The following is a 21,484-nucleotide window of genomic DNA, read 5'->3' as shown; positions in this document are numbered from 1 at the left end:
GTCTAATTAGAAGAAAAGGCAAAACACTGGTAAATGTTTCCTGCTCAATCCCTTATGGGAGAAGTAGGGACTCTCTGGGCATACTTTTGGAAACCTCAGCTCTCAACCTAACTATAAAGCAGGAAAGAGGTGTCAGGATAAAAGTTTCCAATTTAAAAAACAAATCAACACAAAACAAAAACCTCAATTCTGTCCTAAATTCATACCTGAATAATATCACATCTGACAACCACAGAGATAAAGGGTTCACAGGAAAAGAATGCATTTTGGTCTAATGGAGTAGGGAGAGGAAGACCTACAGCAAAACACTTTCTCAAACTAAGTATCACGTGAAATCCAAATATTTGAAGCCACCACATAACAATAGGGCTCCATAGAATACAATGTGGCAACTGTTGGACTAGTCCATTATTTTCTTCTCTCTCACATAAAATGCTGGTACCCTGACAAAAGCTAGAGGCCATGAAGAGACATGCCACATCGCCTCTGGAAATACACACTACCAATGACACCAAGGTTCTACAATTAGACCAGTCCATGTGAGAAACCCGTACCTTTAGATGCAGAAACACTGGCTGGATTAGCAGCATGGCAGGTTATACAGATGTGGAGGGAGCACCGGAAGCCCTTGTTCTGCATGACAGTGGGTGGATACTTCTGGACACATTCTTCATGGTAAAACTTTCCACACAAGGGCAAAAGGCACCTTTTAACATCTTCTCCACTCTGCTTACAAACAAAACAGGTATGGATTCCTGGTAAACAAAAGGAAGGTAATAAATTAACACCAATTCAAGAAATCATCCAATGCTAAACCATTAGATGAAAAGTTTGTTAAGTACACAATTCTGTACCAAGTTCCAATATGGGGGGGGGGGCCCTCCGTACCACCAAGCAATTCTCCAACACCAGCTGGGTGTCTTACAATTCAACTCAATTCTGAAACTATATACATGGAGGTAACATCATATCCCACAGGTTAAGGACTCAATTCTACAAGCCGGCCCTTGCCCCCAACTTCAGATGCCAGTCTCAAGTCCAGGTTGTCACCTATACTTCTGACTGGCTATAAATCAGAGGTTCCTACAACCTCCACTTCCTTGGGTTTAATTTGCTATAATGGCTCATAGAACTCAGAGAAACATTTTATTTACTGAATCACCAGTTTATCATGAAAAGATAATACTCATGAATAGCTACATGGAAGAGATGCATAGGGCAAGGTATGAGGAAAGGGTGTAGAGCTTCCATGCCTTCTGCAAGAGCACCACTTTATTCTGAATCTCCACATACCCACCAATACAGAAGCTTCCGAAACCCATCCTTTTGGGTTTTGATGGAGACTTCATTGCATAGGCTGATTAAACCATTGGCCACTGGGGATTGACCTAACCTCCAGCCCCCTCCCCTCGCTAGAGATTAGGGGGATAGGAGTGAGAGTTCTAGCCCTATAATTGTAAGGTTGGTTCTACTGGCAATCAAGCCCCCATCCTCAGGTGTGTCTTTTATTAACATAATAAAACACACACAAAGGACATCTTTATCACTCTCACCACTTAGGAGAGGCCAAGGTTTTGGGAGCTCTGTGCCACAAGCTAAAGACCAAAATATGTATGTTTTATTATAAATCACAATATCACAGTAAAGAACTTTGTAACAGACTGATCAGGCTGATAACATGAACCTACTGAACAATCTTAAGATCATTATTAAGTGAGAAACTCTTGATAATATATGCTTGCTGATGTGATGCAATAGAAAGTACACATTACCTACAAAGCATTCCTGCCAAAAGAAAACTGACCTGAAATTAATCCAGCCTCTAGATCTAACTACACGTTTCCAGGAAATATGGAAGATAGAGGAACAAGTTAAGGACACCTGAAAGATGCAATCAACCAAATATGCAACGCGGAAATTTTAGCAGGACAAATGTTAAGACCGTTGTCTTAACAAATAAACGACATTAAAAAATAGGATGAGGGTGTACTGTTGTAGATTAAAAGAAATTTAAGAGACATATCAAAAAATACAATAAAGGCAGTCTTATTTGGATCTTGATTAAAATACTGTAAGAAGACATCTTTGAGACATATGGGAAAATGTGAAAATGGGACTGGGCAGTAGGTGACACACAGAAGTTACTGTATAATTTTTCTACATATTAGATATATTTTTTTAAGTTGTGCTAGACCTTTTGAAATATACGGGTAAAGCACTGGGTATTATATAAGACTGATGAATCACAGACCTGTACTCCTGAAACAAATAAAAAATAAAAAGAAATATATGGGTAAACAGAGGCAGAAAACTGGTAACTACTGAAGCTAAATGATGAATACATGGGGTTGTTTTATACTGTTCTACTTTTGTAAACGTCTGAAGATTTCTGTAATACAAAGTTTAAGAAAAGGGAAATTAAAAAAAAGAAAAGAAAAGAAAAGAAACTACCTCTCTCTGAGAAGCAATACAAAGTAAGGGAAAGAGCCCAGGCTTGAGAGACAGACCTGAACATGAATCTTGCCCCCGACACTTCTGGAAACAGGAATTCATTAAAATAACCCACCACACCTATGAACAGTAAGATTACCCAGCTAATAATGATTTTAAGAAAAAATTTTAATTATGCATTTGGAAATAAGCAAACTATTTACTGCCTGATGCCAATATTAAACTGGAATGACCTAAATTATGGTGTGGTCACTCCACATTAGGAAAACAGGGTGAGCCACAAGAAAAAAGATATGACTCCTTTATTCTTACTCTATTCATCTTGACTAAAACTAGGGTAAAATTTCCTACCCTCAAAAATAATAACTCTACCTCACATCATATATAAAAATCAATTCAAAATAGACCTTAGACATAAAGCTGAAACCAAAAACTATAAAATTTTCGTTAGAAAACAAAGAAAAGCTTTGTGACATTGGGTTATACAAGATTTCTTCAATATGACACCAAAGCAAAATCTCTAAAGAGAACAAACTGATAAACAACATCATTACAACTAAAAAACTGCTCTTCAAAAGACTCAATTAAGAAAATGAAAAACCAAACCCACAGTTTGGCAGAATAATTTTACAAGTATGTATCTGATAAATAACTTGTATCCAGAATATAGATAATGAACGCTTAAAACTCAACAGTAAGAAAATAAACAACCTAATTAAAAAAAAAAAAAAAGATTTGAACAGATACTTCATCAAGGAACATGGCAAAAAAGCACATTAAAAAGACGCACATCATTTGTCATTAGGAAAATGCACATTAAAACCACAATGAGATACCACTACACATCTGTCCAAATGACTAAAATTAAAAAGACTGACAATACCAAGTGCTGATGAAGATGTGGAAGAACTGAAACTCTCATACATTACTGATGAGAATGTAAAATGTGTACAAACACTTTGGAAGTTTCTTAAAAAGTTAAACATATACCTACCATGCCATTCCGCCCTTAGGTATTTACAGAAGTAAAAAGAAAATGTATCCATACAAAGACATGAATGTTCACAGCAGCTTTATTAATAATACCCCAACCTAAGAACAACCCAAATGTACATCAAGAGATGAATGAATATATATCACCAACTGTGATACATCCATACAATGGAATACTACCCAGCAATAAAAAGGAATGAACTCTCAATACCTACAACAATGTTGTTGAATCTCAAATTAACTATGCTGATGGATGGTTTCACAGGTGTATGTACACACACATATATATGTCAGAACTTATGAAACTATACTTTGTGCAGTACTGCACATCAACTATACCTCAATAAAGCTATTTTAAGAAAGAGAATGAACTACTGATACACACATTAACACAGATGAGTGTCAAAAACATTACGCTGAGCTAGACACAAAAAACTACATACATTTTGTTCCACTTATATGAAACTCTTAAAAAAGATAAATCTAATGTGTAGTTACAGAAAGCAGATCATTGTTTGCCTGAAATAGGATTGGGGGAGGGGGAAATGAGGGGCATAAGGATCAACTGGGACTAAGTACAAGGGAACTTTCAGGAGTGACGGAAATGTTCTGAATCTTCATTATGTTTGTGGTTACATAGGTGTTTATAAATTTTATCAAAACCTATCAAAACATACATTAAAACTAGTGCGTTTTATAGTAGGTAAATTATACTTCAGTAAGGTTAATTCTTTAAAAAATACCTTTGCCTTAACTTGTTCAGAGAATATCACATTATAATAAAGATAAGACTAGCAAAACTGGATTATCTGTACAAAAGGCAAGATCTTTCTAAGGTTAGGATAAGAGATATGCACATACCTAAAATTTTTTTTCCTAATTTCATTTATAGGGCTGGATGGTACTATTTCCCATAATGATCAAAAGCCCACTGTGCAGGAGGCAAAATAACCCAACAATTTTTGTCTTCCAGCTTTTATTCCCACACTGCTAAAAGTAGTGGCAGAAAGAGGAGATAACTCAATATGACACAGCCACTGATTTACAGACACAAGTTAATTCTGTCTCTTGTTCCCACAGGTGCTACTCTAAACCTACACTCTACCTTCAAGTTAGAAATCACCTTTCCCCCATCATTCTCATCGAACTAAGAAAAAACACTGGCTTCTTTATTCTGCCTCCCAACTCCAAGGTACATTCCTGTTTTATCTTTTCCTCTCTTCAAGATTATTCTCTCCTGTCACTTTGTAGCTATACTCCACTAATTATTCCCTCTCCTGTTGCAGGAATTTATTTCCCTATGTGGTTCTTAACATTCATCCTACAAACACTCAAGATGTTCTTCCTCTTGACCCTATAATATCCTCCTTCAGCTACTGCCCTCTTTTTCCATGGATATCAAGCTTTCGTAAGACGTAGTGTATACTGCTATCCATTTGCCCTTCAACCAGGTTTAGTGTGGCACCCTCTGGCAAAAAGTCAAGCCTTTTCTCACTGCTAAATATAACAGGCTCTTATCACCCCAGAACCTCCTTGGTCTCTTTGCCACAAATGCCCCTGCTGATGACACCCCACTCTCCCTGGCTTCACAGACATTCTTTGACTAGCTCCTCCTCACCCTCCAGTGTTTTTTTTTTTAATGTGGGCACCCCCTGAGTACTTTTGTTGGTCCTTTTCTCCCTCTCCAGATGCTTTCTCCTTGGGCAGGTTCATTCACACTTGCGGTTTTAATGACTTAGGGGTGTAACAGCTTTTAGCCCCCATTTTTTCTTACTACTTAAATGCTGTAACATTCACATATAATGCTGAAGAAAGAACAATCTCCTTAGCATAGCTTGTGAGGTACTTTACAGGTGGTTACATCTGACCATTCTTAGTTTCTGAGCCAATCTATGTAACTCTCAAAATATGTCTTTCCTTTTTTGGTAAACAGTTTTGTTCACGTATGATATACACACAGAAAAGTACAGCATCCTAAGTGTACAGTTCACAAATAATCAAAGAAAACACGCTTATGTAATCACCACTCAACTCAAGAAATATAAAACATCACCAGTAATCCAGAAACCCTCCTTGTCACTACCAATGCCTCTTCCCTAAAGTATCTTAAACTCTAAACACACTAACCTATGCCTCCTATTTCCCCAATATTCTATACTTTCATTACTGGACCTTCTTGTTCTTCATCTCCCCACACCAATTTCCATGCCTCTTTTAAAGACAAATTCAGTTATCTTCCTCTGTGGAACTGGCTCATCTTTATTCACTTATCACTACAAATCTATCTCTACTACAATCCTTCTGCACTATATTATACTATCCATTCATTATTCACTTGATATTCTTTTCTACAGGCGAAGATCACACAGCACCTATCTGCGTCTGTAGCAACTAGCCCAGTATTGCCACAAAAAGTGTCTGCAATAAATGTTGGGAATTTTTCCCGAAAAACTTAAACATCTTTGGAAGAAAACCCCATCTATATCTACTTCACCTGTGCGACATTCATTGCAGATAAATTTTCCTCTTGGCATCTCAGTTAATCCAAGGCACTCCAGGTGGAAAGCCCCACAGCACTGAGCCTCACATAACAGCAGCTCACCCAGTTTCTCACAGTTCTGTTAAGAGAAAGAAAACAGGTATGTCTATAGAGAAAAGATTTTTAAAGTCCCAAGCAGGCGGCCTTCATGAAGGCAAAGATTAAGCAGCAGCTTTCCAGAAAGAAGAAAGCTCACCATTTATTCAGCCAATATTTAATGATTAACTCCTCTATGCCAGGTTCCACAAAGTCCCTGGCTCTCATGATTCATATATTCTAAGGATTGAAAATACAAGTAAACAAACAGGAAAGATATCAGATAATGATAAGCATTAAGTAGAGAATTCAAACAGCTACTTTGGATTGGGTGATTGGGAATGGCCTCTCAGATGGAATTCTGAACTCCAAGTCAGTCACATGATCTGACAGAAAGACCAGGAAGACAAATACAGAAAGTCCACAGATAGGAAAAACTATGTCATGTCTGAGAATCACAAGGAAAGTCAGTGGACTAAAATGAACAAAAGTTAGAAGTGGTAGAAGATGAGGTAAGAAAAAGGCAACAGCCTGATTGTGTGGCCTTACACATTATGCTACAGTTTCAAATTTTATTCTAATTACAGAGGTGTGCCATTAGAGGGCTTTAACAAGGGAAGGCTAAAGTCAGATATTTAAAAACAGATTCCTCTGATTACTACATGGAAAATGAGTTCAAGAATGAGAAAGGTGAGAAGAGTAGCAAAGAGACAATCAAGAAGCCTACTGTAATAGTTCAAGCAAGAGATACTGGTTAGCTAGACTTGGGTTGTTAACAGTCTCACAAAAGGGCTCTCATCAAGGTTTGAACAATGTTTGAGTTACATCTACAACCATCTCAGAGAGATCACCTTTGAGATGATCTCATCTAAGACAGGGTGTCATTTATGATAGGGCGTTAGGAAATAAAGATCTGGCTCTGTTGCTTTCAAAACATAAGATTTATGAAAATTCTGCAAATTCCCAACATTTGTTACTTTCATCCCTCTAACATCCTGACGTTTCCGAACCCATAGTGATCAGCAGGAAAATACTAAAAATGAAAAAGAGTCTTATTGTGGAAGACAAGAAAGAGGGAAGGCGACTAGATAAGTCTAATATCTTCAAGAACCCAAAGAAACAACAGGTCTTGGCCACTTAACATCAAACCTTAAATAAACAAATGAGTAGGAGAGCTTTGGGAAAAAATGCCAGAGGCAGCCAGGGATAAAGAGCAGACAGACCCCAAAGTCTTAACCTATAGTGTAAATTAGTCTTACACTTTGGCTCTTCCATTATCCCCTATTCACAGATAAAAATTGACAAATGCTATAAATATTACCTACTTTCTTTTGTATATTCACAGTGTCAATGATACCAGCTCTTATGTACAATAAACAAATTCGCCATCACTATTTAAACAGGAAAACTTCAATTACAGTATATATCAAAGAATGTTTTCAAGTTAAGCAAATGTTACAGACTAACCCTTTAACAGGGATGACCATGTAATTTCATCTTTCAAAATGGTAACCATGTGAGTGAAAGGACATGATATTAATAAATTAAACAAGGACAACAGATAAACAAAGAGTGATCCAAACAATCCAGGACCACAAGGCAACTATCCCTTTAACCATTTTTTGTTGATAATCTTTGTGGCCATATAGTCTTTAAGGACTAACTAACACTGTGTGTGGGTGCTGATCTGAATATGATCAACCTTCTTTACATAATAGTAAAAATGAAAAAACAAAGAAACTGAGTTGAAATTCTATTGTTTATCATAACATATTCTGGGCTTGGGTTAACTTTTATTTTTTAGCCATTTCAATAAGAAAAAAGAAAAAAAAACTAATAATCTTCAACTTTTTATAGGCCAGCTTTTAAGAATTTACAAAGGTAAATCAAGCCCATAAAAAAGAGAACATAACCAAAGCATCCATTTAATTGACTCTACTCCCAAGTCTGATAAAGGCTCTTTACAGAGAGGCAACACAACATAGTGATTAGCTCTAAACTCAGACTGCTTGAGTTTGAATCCTGGCTTCGCTGTGTGACTATAAGCAAGTTATGTAACATCTCTATGCCTCAGTTCCTCACCTATAAAAATGAGGACATGGTAGTCTACTTTACAAGACTGTTATGACTAAATGACTTAATATTTATAAAAGTTTTATTTTTATTTATTTTTTTAATTTATTTATTTTTCTGGAGGTGGGGAGGGAGAGACAATCTTAAGCCTGATGTTGGCCTTGATCTCACAATTCTGAGATCATGACCTGGGCCAAAATCAAGAGTCGGCTGTCTAACCCAGGCGCCCCTGGAATATTTATAAAGTGATGGAAACTCTTGACACACAGTAAACACTGTATAAATACTTATTAAACAAATATAAAAAGGCAGGTGGTAGATTCTCTAAAGTCACTACTTTAAAGGTAAAGAAATCTTAAAGTGAAAATTTCCCTTGCAGCATTCCTTAGAAACCCAGAGATTCTCACACCATGAAACGTACAGGAAAATGATCTTTAAGCAATCACCAGATTCACCTTCTCCCATCTCAGACTGGCTTCATGGCATCTATTCATGGGTAACAAGGGCAAGTGATTGACCAACACTAAATATTTCTTTTCCTTTCTCTTTTTGTAAAAAGGGGTAAGACTTAGGGGCGCCTGGGTGGCTCAGTCGTTAAGCGTCTGCCTTTAGCTCAGGTCATGATCCCAGGGTCCTGGGATCGAGCCCCACATCGGGCTCTCTGCTCGGCGGGAGGACTGCTTCTCCCTCTCCCACTCCCCCTGCTGTGTTCCCTCTCTCACTGTCTCTCTCTGTCAAATAAATAAACAGAATCTTCAAAAAAAAAAAGGGGGGGGGGGGTAAGACTTAAATCCTTAAAGGGAAGTGACTCTACTGGAATCATCCAGGAAAATGTTTATTCTAACCATGACTGGGTTATCAAGAGATGGAGAGGGCTTCTCTTAAGAGACATGCAAGCAATCAAAATCCAAGTGGGCAACATCCTCTACCTGACAAACATTCTCCTTGAGTGCAGCTCCTCCGCCTCGTTCGCCCTGCAGCTTTTTAGATGCCGGCATCCCATGATCATTCTCTACACCCTCCTCAACAGTCTCCTTAGGGCTTGCAGCCGTTCTGTGTGTCATCAGTTCTCCCTTGCAGAGAAAAAATAATGTCCCACATCTGTATTATTGATGTCTCCTCCATCTGACCCCCTCCCTCTGGGCTGCTATTTGTCTAGCCATTAAGCACTTACAGATGTTCAGCCAATCACGCGGGCGGACTGCATGCAATGTTAGTTCTAACCCTGCTGTGATTGGGCGGGTAGTGGGCGCCTCATGCCCTGCCACTAACTGCTCTGAGGCTGTTCCACTGGAACTTTTTGAGCTGTTCCATTTTAAGGTTTCACTAAGGGAGAGAAAACATTCTTAAGTTTATTTGATTACTTATTTGTCCTTCCAAGATCAGTGTTTCCTAAATAATGCCCCCCTTGGGCATTCTATTCAAATTATCCTGGAAAGAAACACTCTGTATCATAATGTATAAACTGACCTCACTTGTTCTAATTCTCTTTTAACCTCAGTTGAAAAGCCAGAGATAGCATCAATGACTGCACTGATGCTCTACAAGGAAATGGTTTTAAATCTACCTTTGTTTTTTGTTTCCTTAAAGCCAATGTTTACAAACATTAGTCTAAAATTAAGCAGTTGATGGTCTCAAGAAATACGCAAATGAGTTTCCCTTCTAATTGTAGCAGTCTCAACTTTTAAAGGGCAATACCCAAGTTCATTCGGATCATATGGTTACTTGGTATTGTGCTTTGGTTTTAGAAAAAGCTTACTTCATGATGAAAGTTATAAAATTTATCAGACACCTAGAGCATAGGATCTGATCTTTTAAAAAGATCATACCCATAGTTGCCATATATGTCTTCTTACAGCTATTAATTAGCTTGTTTCAGTAGAACATTATTCTTAAGTAAACTCAAGGGAAAGAGGGGTGTGGCCTCTACTGTGAAAAGTAGATTTTCTTTGGAAGGTCAAAAGATGAGGAACTGAGTAATACCTCTGAGGTTGGAGTTTCTTTTGATGAGTCGTCATTTTTCATTTTTTTACAGTGCACCTTGGCTGTAGCATGCCTCTGTCGTTTTCGCTTCCTTGGTTTATCAAATATCTTGGTAGTGCCTATGACAGGAAAACATGCGTTACCTGCTGGCTATTCACTCCCAAGTCCAGGAAATCCTACCTTCAACTAAAAGGACCTCATAGAATTATGGAATGTTAGAGTAAAAAACCAGTCTTAAAGTCCATTTAATTCCCCAACTTAGCAGATGAGGAAGAAGGGCACATTTACCCATGACTATGTAACTAGTTGGGGAAATAGCTACACATATATAAATTCTATCTCATACAGATTAAATGGTAAATGAATACAGTAGGTTAAAGCAGTTTCATTTTATATGACTGAAGTGAAAGACTTCATAGTTCCTCAAAGGACTTTAATATCCTATAGATGGGGAGGAAGTACATTTAGTAGTCAGGAAAAGATACTAAAACCTGACCTCCACAATTAAAGACAGTAAATTATATCACTATATGATTTAAGGATTAAGATAAAAAGCAGAAATACAAAAATCTGGCTTGGGGAAAGGGGAGACCTCCCCCAAAACATTTAATGGCTTAAAGGATATTCATGCAATAGTACTAAAATCTTGAACATCCAACAAAATGTATGATCTAACCTGGCATATTTACAAAATGAAATTCCAGTCTCTCCCTCATTGTCTATTATATATATTTCTTTTTTTTTTTTTTTTTAAAGATTTTATTTATTTATCTGAGAGAGAGAATGGGAGACAGAGAGCATGAGAGGGGGAGGATCAGAGGGAGAAGCAGACTCCCCGCCGAGCAGGGAGCCCGATGTGGGACTCGATCCCAGGACTCTAGGATCATGACCTGAGCCGAAGGCAGTTGCTTAACCAACTGAGCCACCCAGGCGCCCCTATTATATATATTTCAACTTTTTGTTACAGAAATATCAAGAGGAATCTCAAATGATATTTCATAAAATATTCCAGGATAATTAGGCTAGGTATCAACATGAAGGCTAGACTTTGGAAAACTGGCTTAGTACTCTCTTTCTTGGGATTGCCTGATAGAGATGGAGAAGCTCTGCTATCAAAGCTGCCAATCACCTATGACTAAAAAATTAATATGATAGCAGAATAAAGGTTCAAAATTCTCAGAAGCTGAAACAGTTGATGAAATTTATAAAAGATAAAGTACAGGTTGTATGTTTCATAAAAGCTGGACTACAAAAATATTAAGAGCTGACATTTTGAAAGGTTTTTTGTTTAAAGCAAGCAAGCCAATCGGTGAATCTATTAAATTATATATGAACACAAGCTTAACATAAGCTAACATACTACTAGATTTACTTACTAGAAAACTTAATAATCATGGGTCATATTTAAAGATGTGCCCATTTAAGGGGTGCCTCAGTTTATTAATTGTCTGCCTTTGGCTCAGGTCATGATCCTGGGGTCCCAGCACTGACCACTGCATCAGGCTCCCTGCTCAGTGGGCAGTCTGCCTCTCCCTCTTCCTCTGCCCCCTCCACCCCTTGTGCTCGCTCTCTCTCAAAAAAAAACAAAATCTCTTTTTTTTAAAGTGCACATTTGGGGCGCCTGGGTGGCTTAGCTGGTTTAGCGACAGCCTTCGGCTCAGGTCATGATCCCGGAGTCCTGGGGTCGAGCCCCAATCAGGCTCCCAACTCAGCGGGGAGCCTGCTTCTCCCTCTGACCCTCTCCCTTCTCATGCTGTTTCTCTCTCGCTCACTCTCTGATAAATAAATAAATAAAATCTTTAAAAAAACAAAAAATTTAAAAAGTGCTCATTTGAGATCACATGTAGTGCTGCCTGGGTGGCTCAGTCGGTTAAGTGTCTGCCTTCAGCTCAGGTCATGGTCCCGGGGTCCTGGGATGGAGCCATATGTCGGGCTCCCTGCTCAGCAGGGAGTCTGCTTCTCTCTTCCCCTCTGCCCCTCCCCCTCTGCTTGTGTACTTGCTCTCTCTCTCAAATAAATAAAATTTTTTTTTAAAAAAGATCACATGTAATATAACCTTCCCATGATACCCTTTGCTGGCAGACCACATCTGATGCCATGTGCTGAAATCTGGGCTAATGTCTCAGAAATGACACTAATCAATAAATAGCACTGGCAGATGAATGATCAAAGTGGTACAAAAAAGAATAGGCCTGAAAAAATCTGGAGTGAATAACAAGATGGTAGTGTGGCCATGAATTTGGTCAGTTCTGGATTTAGTCCCCCAACCCTGCCACCTCTTTCATCTTCATGTTTTTCTATAAAACAAGGATAATATGGATAATATCCTAAATCTCTGTAATGCTTTAGATGGATTAGAAGTTAACAGTCCTGGGGCGCCTGGGTGGCTCAGTCGTTAAGCATCTGCCTTCGGCTCAGGTCATGATCCCAGGGTCCTGGGATCGAGCCCCACATCAGGCTCTCTGCTCAGCGGGAAGTCTGCTTCTCCCTCTCCCACTCTCCCTGCTTATGTTCCTTCTCTCGCTGTGTCTCTGTCAAATAAATAAATAAAATCTTTAAAAAAAAGTTAACAGTCCTAAAGCAATGGACTGAGCAAACAAAGGATCTGGTAGAGGAAATGCTCAAACTACGATATTCTATCTGTTACTGAATGAAGGGCTGCCCATTCCTCCTACAGGCAGAACCAAGATCAACATGTATAACTTTCAGGAGTCAGATTCAAATGCAACCTAAAAGATTTCCAAGCCCGGTGCCTGGGTGGCTCAGTCAGTTAAGCATCTGACTCTTGATTTCAGCTCAGGTCATGATCTCAGGATCGTGGAATCGAGCCCTGCGTTGGGCTCTGGGCTGAGGGTAGAGCCTGCTTAGGATATTCTCTCTCCTCCCTCTGCCCCTCCCTGCTCGCACTCTCCCTAAAAAAATAAAATAAACTTCAAAAAATATATATAAAATATAAAAGATATCCAAGCCCTTAAAAGAAGCAACCACATGGACCACACTCAAAATATAAGCTGTCTTTTTCAAGCATATGCTCACTCACCAAAAATCATAGATGTGACAAAAGAAACTAAGACTATTTGTGAAAAATAGGCTTAGATGACTTGTAATTTCCCTCTCAACTCAGATTCCACATTTTCTGTCCTATAGAATAAAAACTGAATCAAAGCCAAGAAAGTAATGATTACAGTTAGAGAATCATCTAATAAGAAAATTAAGTAGCAGATTTTTCTTTATTGTTCCTAACTTTTCCTTACTCTAATGTAATTCTAATTCCATGTAACTAATTTCAGCATAAAGCTGAAAATGACCATCCAGCTTTCTAGTGTCATGCATCATGTTAGGAAGCATATTCGGGCAAACAAGTCTGGGTTTTTTCTTTAGATTTTATCTTATTTTATTTATTTTTAAGTAATCTTTACACCTAATGTGGGGCTCAAACTCATGACCCTGAGATCAACAGTCTCATGCTCTTCCAACTGAGCCAGCCAGGTGCCCCTTGGGCAAATAAGTCTTAGAAGTTCCAACCTCACTGGTCTTGCTTACATATGTAACAACTTTTCTAGTTAGCTGAGAAGGTGCTTCATAGTTATTTTGCACTACATTTTTTTTTTTTTAAGATTTTATTTATTTACCTGACAGAGAAAGACACAGTGAGAGAGGGAACACAAGCAGGGGGAGTGGGAGAGGGAGAAGCAGGCTTCCCATGAGCAGGGAGCCCAATGCAGGGCTCCGACCCTGGGACCATGACCCGAGCCAAAGGCAGACACCCAATGACTGAGCCACCCAGGCGCCCCATGCATTACATTTTTTTAAATCTCAAAAATACGCACCTCCACCATACTCTTTAGAATGAGATGCAGCACGTGATTCATTAATGTCATTCTCCAAGTGACCAGCTTCATAACACTACAAATAAACAAAATGCAACAGATTTACAGAAGAACAGAAAATAAACCCTTTATATTATATGCCAAATATGAACTATTATCACAGATACAGAAATCCTGGCTGTTTCTGACAATTAAATAAACAGTATTAATAATAATGGGTTGAACAGAAACTACATGGGGAAAAAAAGACATCAAAAACACACAAAAAAAACAGCTCCAAAAGACTCATACAAACACACACTCCTTTGGGGTGTGGGGGTTAACCAGAGATTCCCAATATATCAAGCAGATACAGAATGGTGCTCTGATTGAAGTGGTAGACAAAGAGAAAGGGTATATATCCAGAGACCCACCATCTCAGTTCTATTCCATACCACCCTGCATTTAAAGTCTATCTTCTTAAGACTGCATTTATAGCCATTAGATTTTACAAAAACTTATTTGATGAATTCTAAATATTAAAAAGCTTTGAATCAGTGCTCACTTCAGCAGCACATACACCAGAAAGCTCTGAATCATGGAATGTCTTTCTGATTTAATTGGCTGTAGATTAATATAAATGAAAGCAACATTAAAACTCAAAACAAAACACTCAGACATCAAGAGTAATTTCCTACACATTTTATTCCCCTACTACTAATGCTTGTATGAATTAGTTCCAGTCCAAGCAAGTGTCTTCTACAACAAAAATAATCTTCAGCAGGAATGTCAAACAAAATTTAGTGGCCACAAAAAGTCAACATAACAGATGCTATTCTTGCTATAAAGTTCCTAAATTTTGAGGTCAAAACAAGCTAAAATACAGCAGTGAATTTCCAAATGCTCATTATACACATTAATCAAATCATTAACTTATGTATGTCAATTATATCTCAATAAAACAGGTAAAATATCATTCACTAAACTAGCCCTAATTCTTATTTTCTTTAAAATTTGTAATTACCTCACCTGTAGCAGTAATGCAACAGCCTTACATAATTCACCTTGTATAATACTACTAAATTTATCACCTAATAGCAAATGTTACTTTCATGCAAAATATTCGAATGAATCATAGTTTCCTTGGCCCTTACCATCTACCTCTTCCAACAATCTTGCAAGTGGCTAAGATTTGAATAAGACAAAGTCAAGAGAGAAAGCACTGCGCAGAAGGAAACTATCACAGCCTTACTAGGACATGTCTTAGGAAATGGACTTTGAGAAGAGTAAAAGACTTAAAGGATATAATGCAGACTTTAAAATGAGGTACAAAAACACGAATAAATTGAGTTTTACAATTACATGCTAATCCAGATGGGTGAATAACTCACAAAAACAAAAACTAGGATCCTCAATATAGGATTAAATGATAGAAGCCTGTTATAGCTGATGAAAGTCTAAAAACTCTATATTTGATTTGCTTACAATCTGCATTTTTCCTTTAAAGAAAGAAAATTTTAATAGGAAATCTGTGCACCCTAACAACTGAATTTCTAACACACTGAGTTACTCCTCAAACATATGGGCAACAGGATGTTCCCTAAAAATTAATATCCAGGAAAATAACCTTCTATTTCCATCTACTATTTAATGATGCCTTCTTGGCCAATAAAAACAATGTTTGCAAACTCAAAAACTTAGGTTCAAATGTTTCTGCCTGGTTTATAAATAAGCGGAGTCTTTTCTGAGGTGTTATGCAGACAAGGCAAGGGGATAAGAGTAGGTTAGTGGCCCACAGAGACAGAGGTGAGGTAGAAAGCAGGTGAGGTTTTAATCCCAGAAAAAAAATGACAACACACACACACTATAGTCAATCTTAAAAGCTCTTTTCATTTTCACTTGAAAAGAACATCTAAAACCAACTGATACTCATATCCACAAAAATGCAAAACAGCTTCTCAATATAGGATCTCTTAGACCAAACAAGTATACTCTGCCATTCTGTAATGTCTATGTATGTGTGCATCAATGTTGCTAACTAAGTATTACTAAAAGATTTGTTTTTAAAATCCCGTATTTACATATGGCTTAATCATATTTTAGAATTGACTAAAATAACATACCTTTTTAGAAAGGCCAAGGTCCCCTTTCTTGGGCATAAATCCAGGGTCTAAATCATTGGATTCAAGAAGTTTCTTAGTTGGTTTTCTCTGACGTTTACTTTCATAATTTCCTGAAATGCATGTATCTTTTCATTAGATGATTTAGAAACTAGGCACAAACTAATTAAAAAAAAAAAATCTATATGCCACAGAAAAATGAGTCACCATATTTTTTATGTTTTCCTCCTCATCTTCTGGGGAGGGGCAGGATAGGAATCTATTTATTTATTCTAAAATATTAGTTAACATAAAAAAACAGGAAAACAATTCTCAATACAAACACAAACGAATCTGAAAATGTTCTTACGTCTGTGTGTGTGTCTGTGTGTGTATCATCAAAGGACTAAGGGAGAAATCAAAAGGGCAGAACTATCTTTATAATAATTAATTGATAGTAAGGACAAAAAGAGAAGTGAGGTGGGGTAGAGCCTGAATTCCGGGCATAAGAGGACCAAGATTAGAATTTTTATTCTGCTCCTGAACAAACAAAAAACACATTTACTTTGTAGGACTGTTCTTAAGAATCATATACAAGAGCCTAATAACAGAGTTTGGTACATGCTAAATTACAAAATAGTAACTATCTTTACTATTTTTAAAGTCTTTTTGATTCTGTCTTACTTGATTAATAAACACAATTGGGATACTTTTTTTTTTTAAATAAAAGGAATATCATCACAAGCTATTGTTGGGAATATAAAAAAGTCACATCCAAAATTTTCCTTGAGTGACTACAATATTAAAAAATCAGAAGGTGATTAGAGACAGTATGTTTAGATTCAACTCACACCAGGTGACAAGTTTATAAAGAATGATAAAGTGAAAAACAATTGGTAATTGACTTAAAGGGAATATTTACACTTAGCTACTTACAATGTATCAGGTAAATTACATTATGATGTCCATTTTATAAAAGAGGAAACAAGTTCAGAGGTTAAACAACTCCCTAAGTAACACAAGAATTGACAGAGCTAGTATCTAAAGCATAAGTTTCATGTGTTTATTAGTGTGTAGCGCCCCTCCCCCAAACCCTGCTATCCTAAGTGTTGACTCACATGTGTTTGATCAACAAACATGAAGAGTAACAGTGGAGTAAGGAGAATTGTTTTTAAAACATGTCTTCTGGACAGTGTACCACCAATTCATGGTCATTAACTATATCCAATTAGCCAGCACTTTCAGGATTTCCCAGGACAAATGTGGGTAGCTTGCTGTACAGAGATTCACTATTGGCTTTTCATCACAACATGCTAAAATCATATCTACTTACATTCTGAGACCCCATCCCCATCTTACCTGGTGTTTTAACTAGCAATTCCTCAGACTCAAGGGCAGGCCGTGGAGAGACTTCCGGAGCCACAGGCACAGACAAGGTCAGCTGTGGCAACTCAGCATGTCCACCTCCAAGTTCTGACTGAGCCAAGGGCCCTTCCAAAAATGGAGCCTCCCTTTCAAGAACTGGAGGCTCTTCTTTGGTTGAAATCAAAGAATTCTCATCCACCTGCTTGTTCTGAGCACTAGATCGACATCGGGCTAAAAGGCTTTCCTCTTCACAGCGGGAACTTACCTAAGAGCAAAAAATAAAAGTAGAATCCAGAGACCAAAGTTTCTATAATTTCAGTGTCAAAAAGAGTAATACACTTAATGAAATTCTGACACATGCTACAACATGGATGAACCTTGAAGATATTACGCTAAGTGAAATAAGCCATACACAAAAAGACAAATATTGTATGATTCTACGTAGATGAGGTTTACCTAGAACAGTAAAATTCATCAAGACAGAAAATAGATTGGGGGAGGCTGGGTGGCTCAGCCAGTTAAGCATCTATCGGACTCTTGATTTTGGCTCTGGTCATGATCTCAGGGTCATGAGATCAAGCCCCACACTGGGCTCTGTGCTAGGGATGGAGACTAAGATTCTGTCTCGGCCCTCTGCCCTACCTCTCCCCAACATGCATGTGTGTGTGTGCTCTCTCTCTCTCTCTCAAAAAAAAAAAGAGGAAGAAGAAAAGGAAAAGAAAATAGAATGGTGGTTGCCAGGGGCTGAGAGGAGAGTAAAGTGGGAAGTTATTTTTTAATAGGTACAGAAATTTAGTTTGGGAACATGAAAAAATTCTAGAGATTATGGATGGTGGTGATGGTTCACAACAATGTGAATGTACTTAATGACAGAACTGTATACCTAAAAGTGTTTAAATTACAAACTTTGTTATATATATTTTACTATAAATTTTTAAAAAGGGAAAAAATGCAGTTGAGATACACTAAAGCTATAAAAATTCATTAATGCCAGTGATAACCCTCCCCACCCACAAAAAGATTTCCTAATATGTCACCAATAAAGCAGCTAATAATAAATTCCCAATGTTAAGTTAGTAAATTTATAGGAAAGAAATAAGCATTTATGCTTCCTTTCATGTATATCAAGACAATAAAGTGTTCAGTTAATGAGAGTTCGCCAGCTAATAAAAGTACAAGAAATAATAAAATCTAAAAGTTTTCATTTTATAACCCCTAATAAAATTAGTGATCCAGACAAGGATTCTTTGAAATTTTTATTTTTTATTTTTTGAAAGATTTTATTTATTTGACAGACACAGCGAGAGAGGGAACACAAGCAGGGGGAGTGGGAGTGGGAGAACAGGCTTCCTGCCGAGCAGGGAGCCTGATGCAGGGCTCGATCCCAGGACCCCGGGACCATGACCTGAGCCGAAGGCAGACACTTAATGACTGAGCCATCCACGTGCCCCTCGATTGAAATTTTTAAAAACCATTAGGGAATTAACATAACAATAAAAAATTAAAAAAAAAAAAAAACCATCAGGGAAATGGTGGATAGAGAAGAGGACATTCTTTTGAAGCCAAAGTAATTACAGATATACTGCTTCATTTTTTAAAAGATTTTATTTTTTTTATTTGATTTGATTTATTTTAGAGACAGAGAGAGCCTGCGAGCAGGGCAGAGGGAGAGAGGCAGAGAAGTAGACTTCCTGCTGAGTGCAGAGCCCAATGCAGGGCTTGATCCCAGGATCCTGAGATCATGACCTGAGCTAAAACCAAGAGTCAGACACTCAACCAACTGAGCCACCCAGGCACCCCCACATATTCCTTCTTGATCAAAGGGAGCAAAATGACTTAAAAGAAAGGAAATCAGGACTCTGGACAACTTCTAATGTCATGCAATATATGACACAATAGCACCTATAATTTAATCTAGCTAAAACTGTTTAACTTGAATCCATCAAATTGTTAGTTATAATTTCCACATAACAAGGGAGATAGAAAAGTTTAGTGAAATATATGAAGAAGCAATCATACAAATCTAGAAGGGGGATACTGTAAAGGTATCTCATTACTTAGATAGATAGGGTCATGAAAAACGGGGGACTGTTCTGGATTTAAAGAAATTTAAGAAATCTAACAACCAGATAAAATGTGTAGTCCTAGAATGAATAAACCAAATGTAAAGGTTAGAGGACAAGTGAGGAAATCTGATATGGATTTGTTGTTATTAGATAAACTGATCTTATAAGATGCAGTAAAATTAAATCATTTATGAAGGAAAATGTTCTGTTTTTTAGAGGTGCATATTATTTAGGGATAGAAGGTAAAATGTCTCTAATTCACTGTAAAGTAACTGAGCTTAAAAAAATTGAATTGGGGGGGGGGCGGCGCCTGGGTGGCTCAGATGGTTAAGCATCTGTCTTCAGCTCAGGTCATGATCTCCAGGTCCTGGGATTGAGTCCCATGTCTGGCTCCCAGCTCAGTGGGGAGTCTGTTTCCCTCTCTCTGACTCTTCCCTTGCTTGTGCTCTCCTCTGTCTGTCTCTCTCTCTCAAATGAATAAATAAAATCTTTAAAAAAAAAAAAAATTGAATTAAGGGGTGCCTGGCTGGCTCAGTTGGAAGTGTCTGCAACTCTTGATCTCAGGGTCATGAGTTTGAGCCCCACGTTGGGTGTAGAGATTACTTAGATAAAATTTTTTTTAAAAATTGAATTAAAAAATAAAGCAAATAAGGTATCAATAGCATTTGTTTAAAAAATTATAATCCTGGGGGTTTCGGTGGCACAGTCAGTTGAGCCTGATTCTTGGCTTTGGCTCAGGTCATGATCTCGGGGTCATGAGATTGAGCCCCACATGGGGCCCATGTTCAGCACAGAGTCGGCTTCAGACTCTCTTTCCCTCTCCCTCTGGCCCTCCCCTACATGCTCTCTCTCTCAAATAAATCTTAAAAAAAAATAAAAATAAAAAATTATGATCCTACCATATTTTATATTCTACAATTTTAACAAATATTTTGTCATAATAATATTCCTAAATCATTAATCTCTGAAAGCAAAGGGAGAAAAAAATTTAAATATACATATACTACTCACAGTGCATAGAGCCATTTATACATTTCATGTATATTCTAAGTAGTGCCAAAAGCTGGTGGTAAAAAATGGAAAAAGCAAGATCCCAGTTAAGGAAATTATTATCCCATGCAGACAAAACATGATATTGAAGGCAAAACTGCAATATCCTAAAAGTACTGATGAAAAGACTATTAAAATGTTGGAACAAACCTTGTGCACCTGTTCCTGCACCTTCTTTTGTTTTTTCTTAGGAGCAAATATCTGATCATATTCTTCTGTATATTCCAGAAGCCACTTGCTTGGCTTCCTAAGGCGTTTCTTCTCTGACCGCACAGCTAAAAGAGGAGAAATAAGTTCATATTAACCAAAATGTTAGAGGAAAGCCCACTGCTTTCATGCAACCATCCCTGTACTCTCAGAGGTACAGAGATGGGAAACTCTCAAAAACAATCTGCTTAAGCTCTAAGAGGCTAAAAGTGATTTCCTATGGTTTATCACATACGGAAGTTGAGGGGGGAGATTGAGAGCAACTTTTGTTGCTCTATACACATATACACAGCCCATCTGAAGTTAAGGGAAAGATAAAAAAAAGATTAAACTGAAATTAACTAGTGTCCCATAGTGACAGATACAGCTAACATTAAAATATAGTCTAGGGGCGCCTGGGTGACTCAGTTGGTTAAGCATCTGCCTTCGGCCCAGGTCATGATCCCAGGCTCCTGGGATCAAGCCCCGCGTCGGGGGTGGTCCCTGCTCAGGGGGAAGTCTGCTTCTCCCTCTCCCTCTGCCTACCCCCTGCCTCATGTTCTCTCTCTCTAATAAATAAATAAAATCTTTAATAAAATAAAGTCTAAATCAAGCAAATTCATAAAATATACCATAAATTATTTTAATAACACCTCTCTGGATTACACAGAATACTAGACAGATATTTCAGATAGAATATTTACCTAATCAGTACTACCATGTGAATTTCAAAAGCACTTTACACACACTTCGTACCATAGTTGTGAGTTTCACATTAGAAAACTGAGGAATATTTCTAAATAGAATCATTAAAAAATATAATTAATTATATGT

The 21,484-nt window shown here is 37.6% G+C and overlaps 1 protein-coding gene across 8 annotated transcripts in view; it reads right to left on the bottom strand.

Annotated features, from left to right (window-relative positions):
• NSD1 (nuclear receptor binding SET domain protein 1) overlaps window positions 1–21,484 on the bottom strand; it is a 150,516-nt gene that overhangs the window by 31,832 nt on the left and 97,200 nt on the right. For all 8 annotated transcript variants that reach the window (XM_032403805.1, XM_032403803.1, XM_032403802.1 and 5 more), the window contains 8 exons: window positions 20,615–20,739; window positions 17,343–17,613; window positions 16,008–16,117; window positions 13,906–13,981; window positions 10,076–10,194; window positions 9,022–9,165; window positions 5,939–6,062; window positions 555–755 (listed from right to left, as the gene is read on the bottom strand). In XM_032403805.1, coding sequence (XP_032259696.1) covers window positions 555–755; window positions 5,939–6,062; window positions 9,022–9,165; window positions 10,076–10,194; window positions 13,906–13,981; window positions 16,008–16,117; window positions 17,343–17,613; window positions 20,615–20,739 — 1,170 coding nt within the window. The remainder of the gene's footprint in view (window positions 1–554; window positions 756–5,938; window positions 6,063–9,021; window positions 9,166–10,075; window positions 10,195–13,905; window positions 13,982–16,007; window positions 16,118–17,342; window positions 17,614–20,614; window positions 20,740–21,484) is intronic.

This window comes from Phoca vitulina, unplaced genomic scaffold (genome assembly GCF_004348235.1).
Source record: "Phoca vitulina isolate PV1807 unplaced genomic scaffold, GSC_HSeal_1.0 scaffold6, whole genome shotgun sequence".
NCBI lineage: Eukaryota > Metazoa > Chordata > Mammalia > Carnivora > Phocidae > Phoca > Phoca vitulina.
The sequence above is the reverse complement of the archived record's forward strand: the minus strand, read 5'-3'. Positions and strand labels throughout refer to the sequence as shown.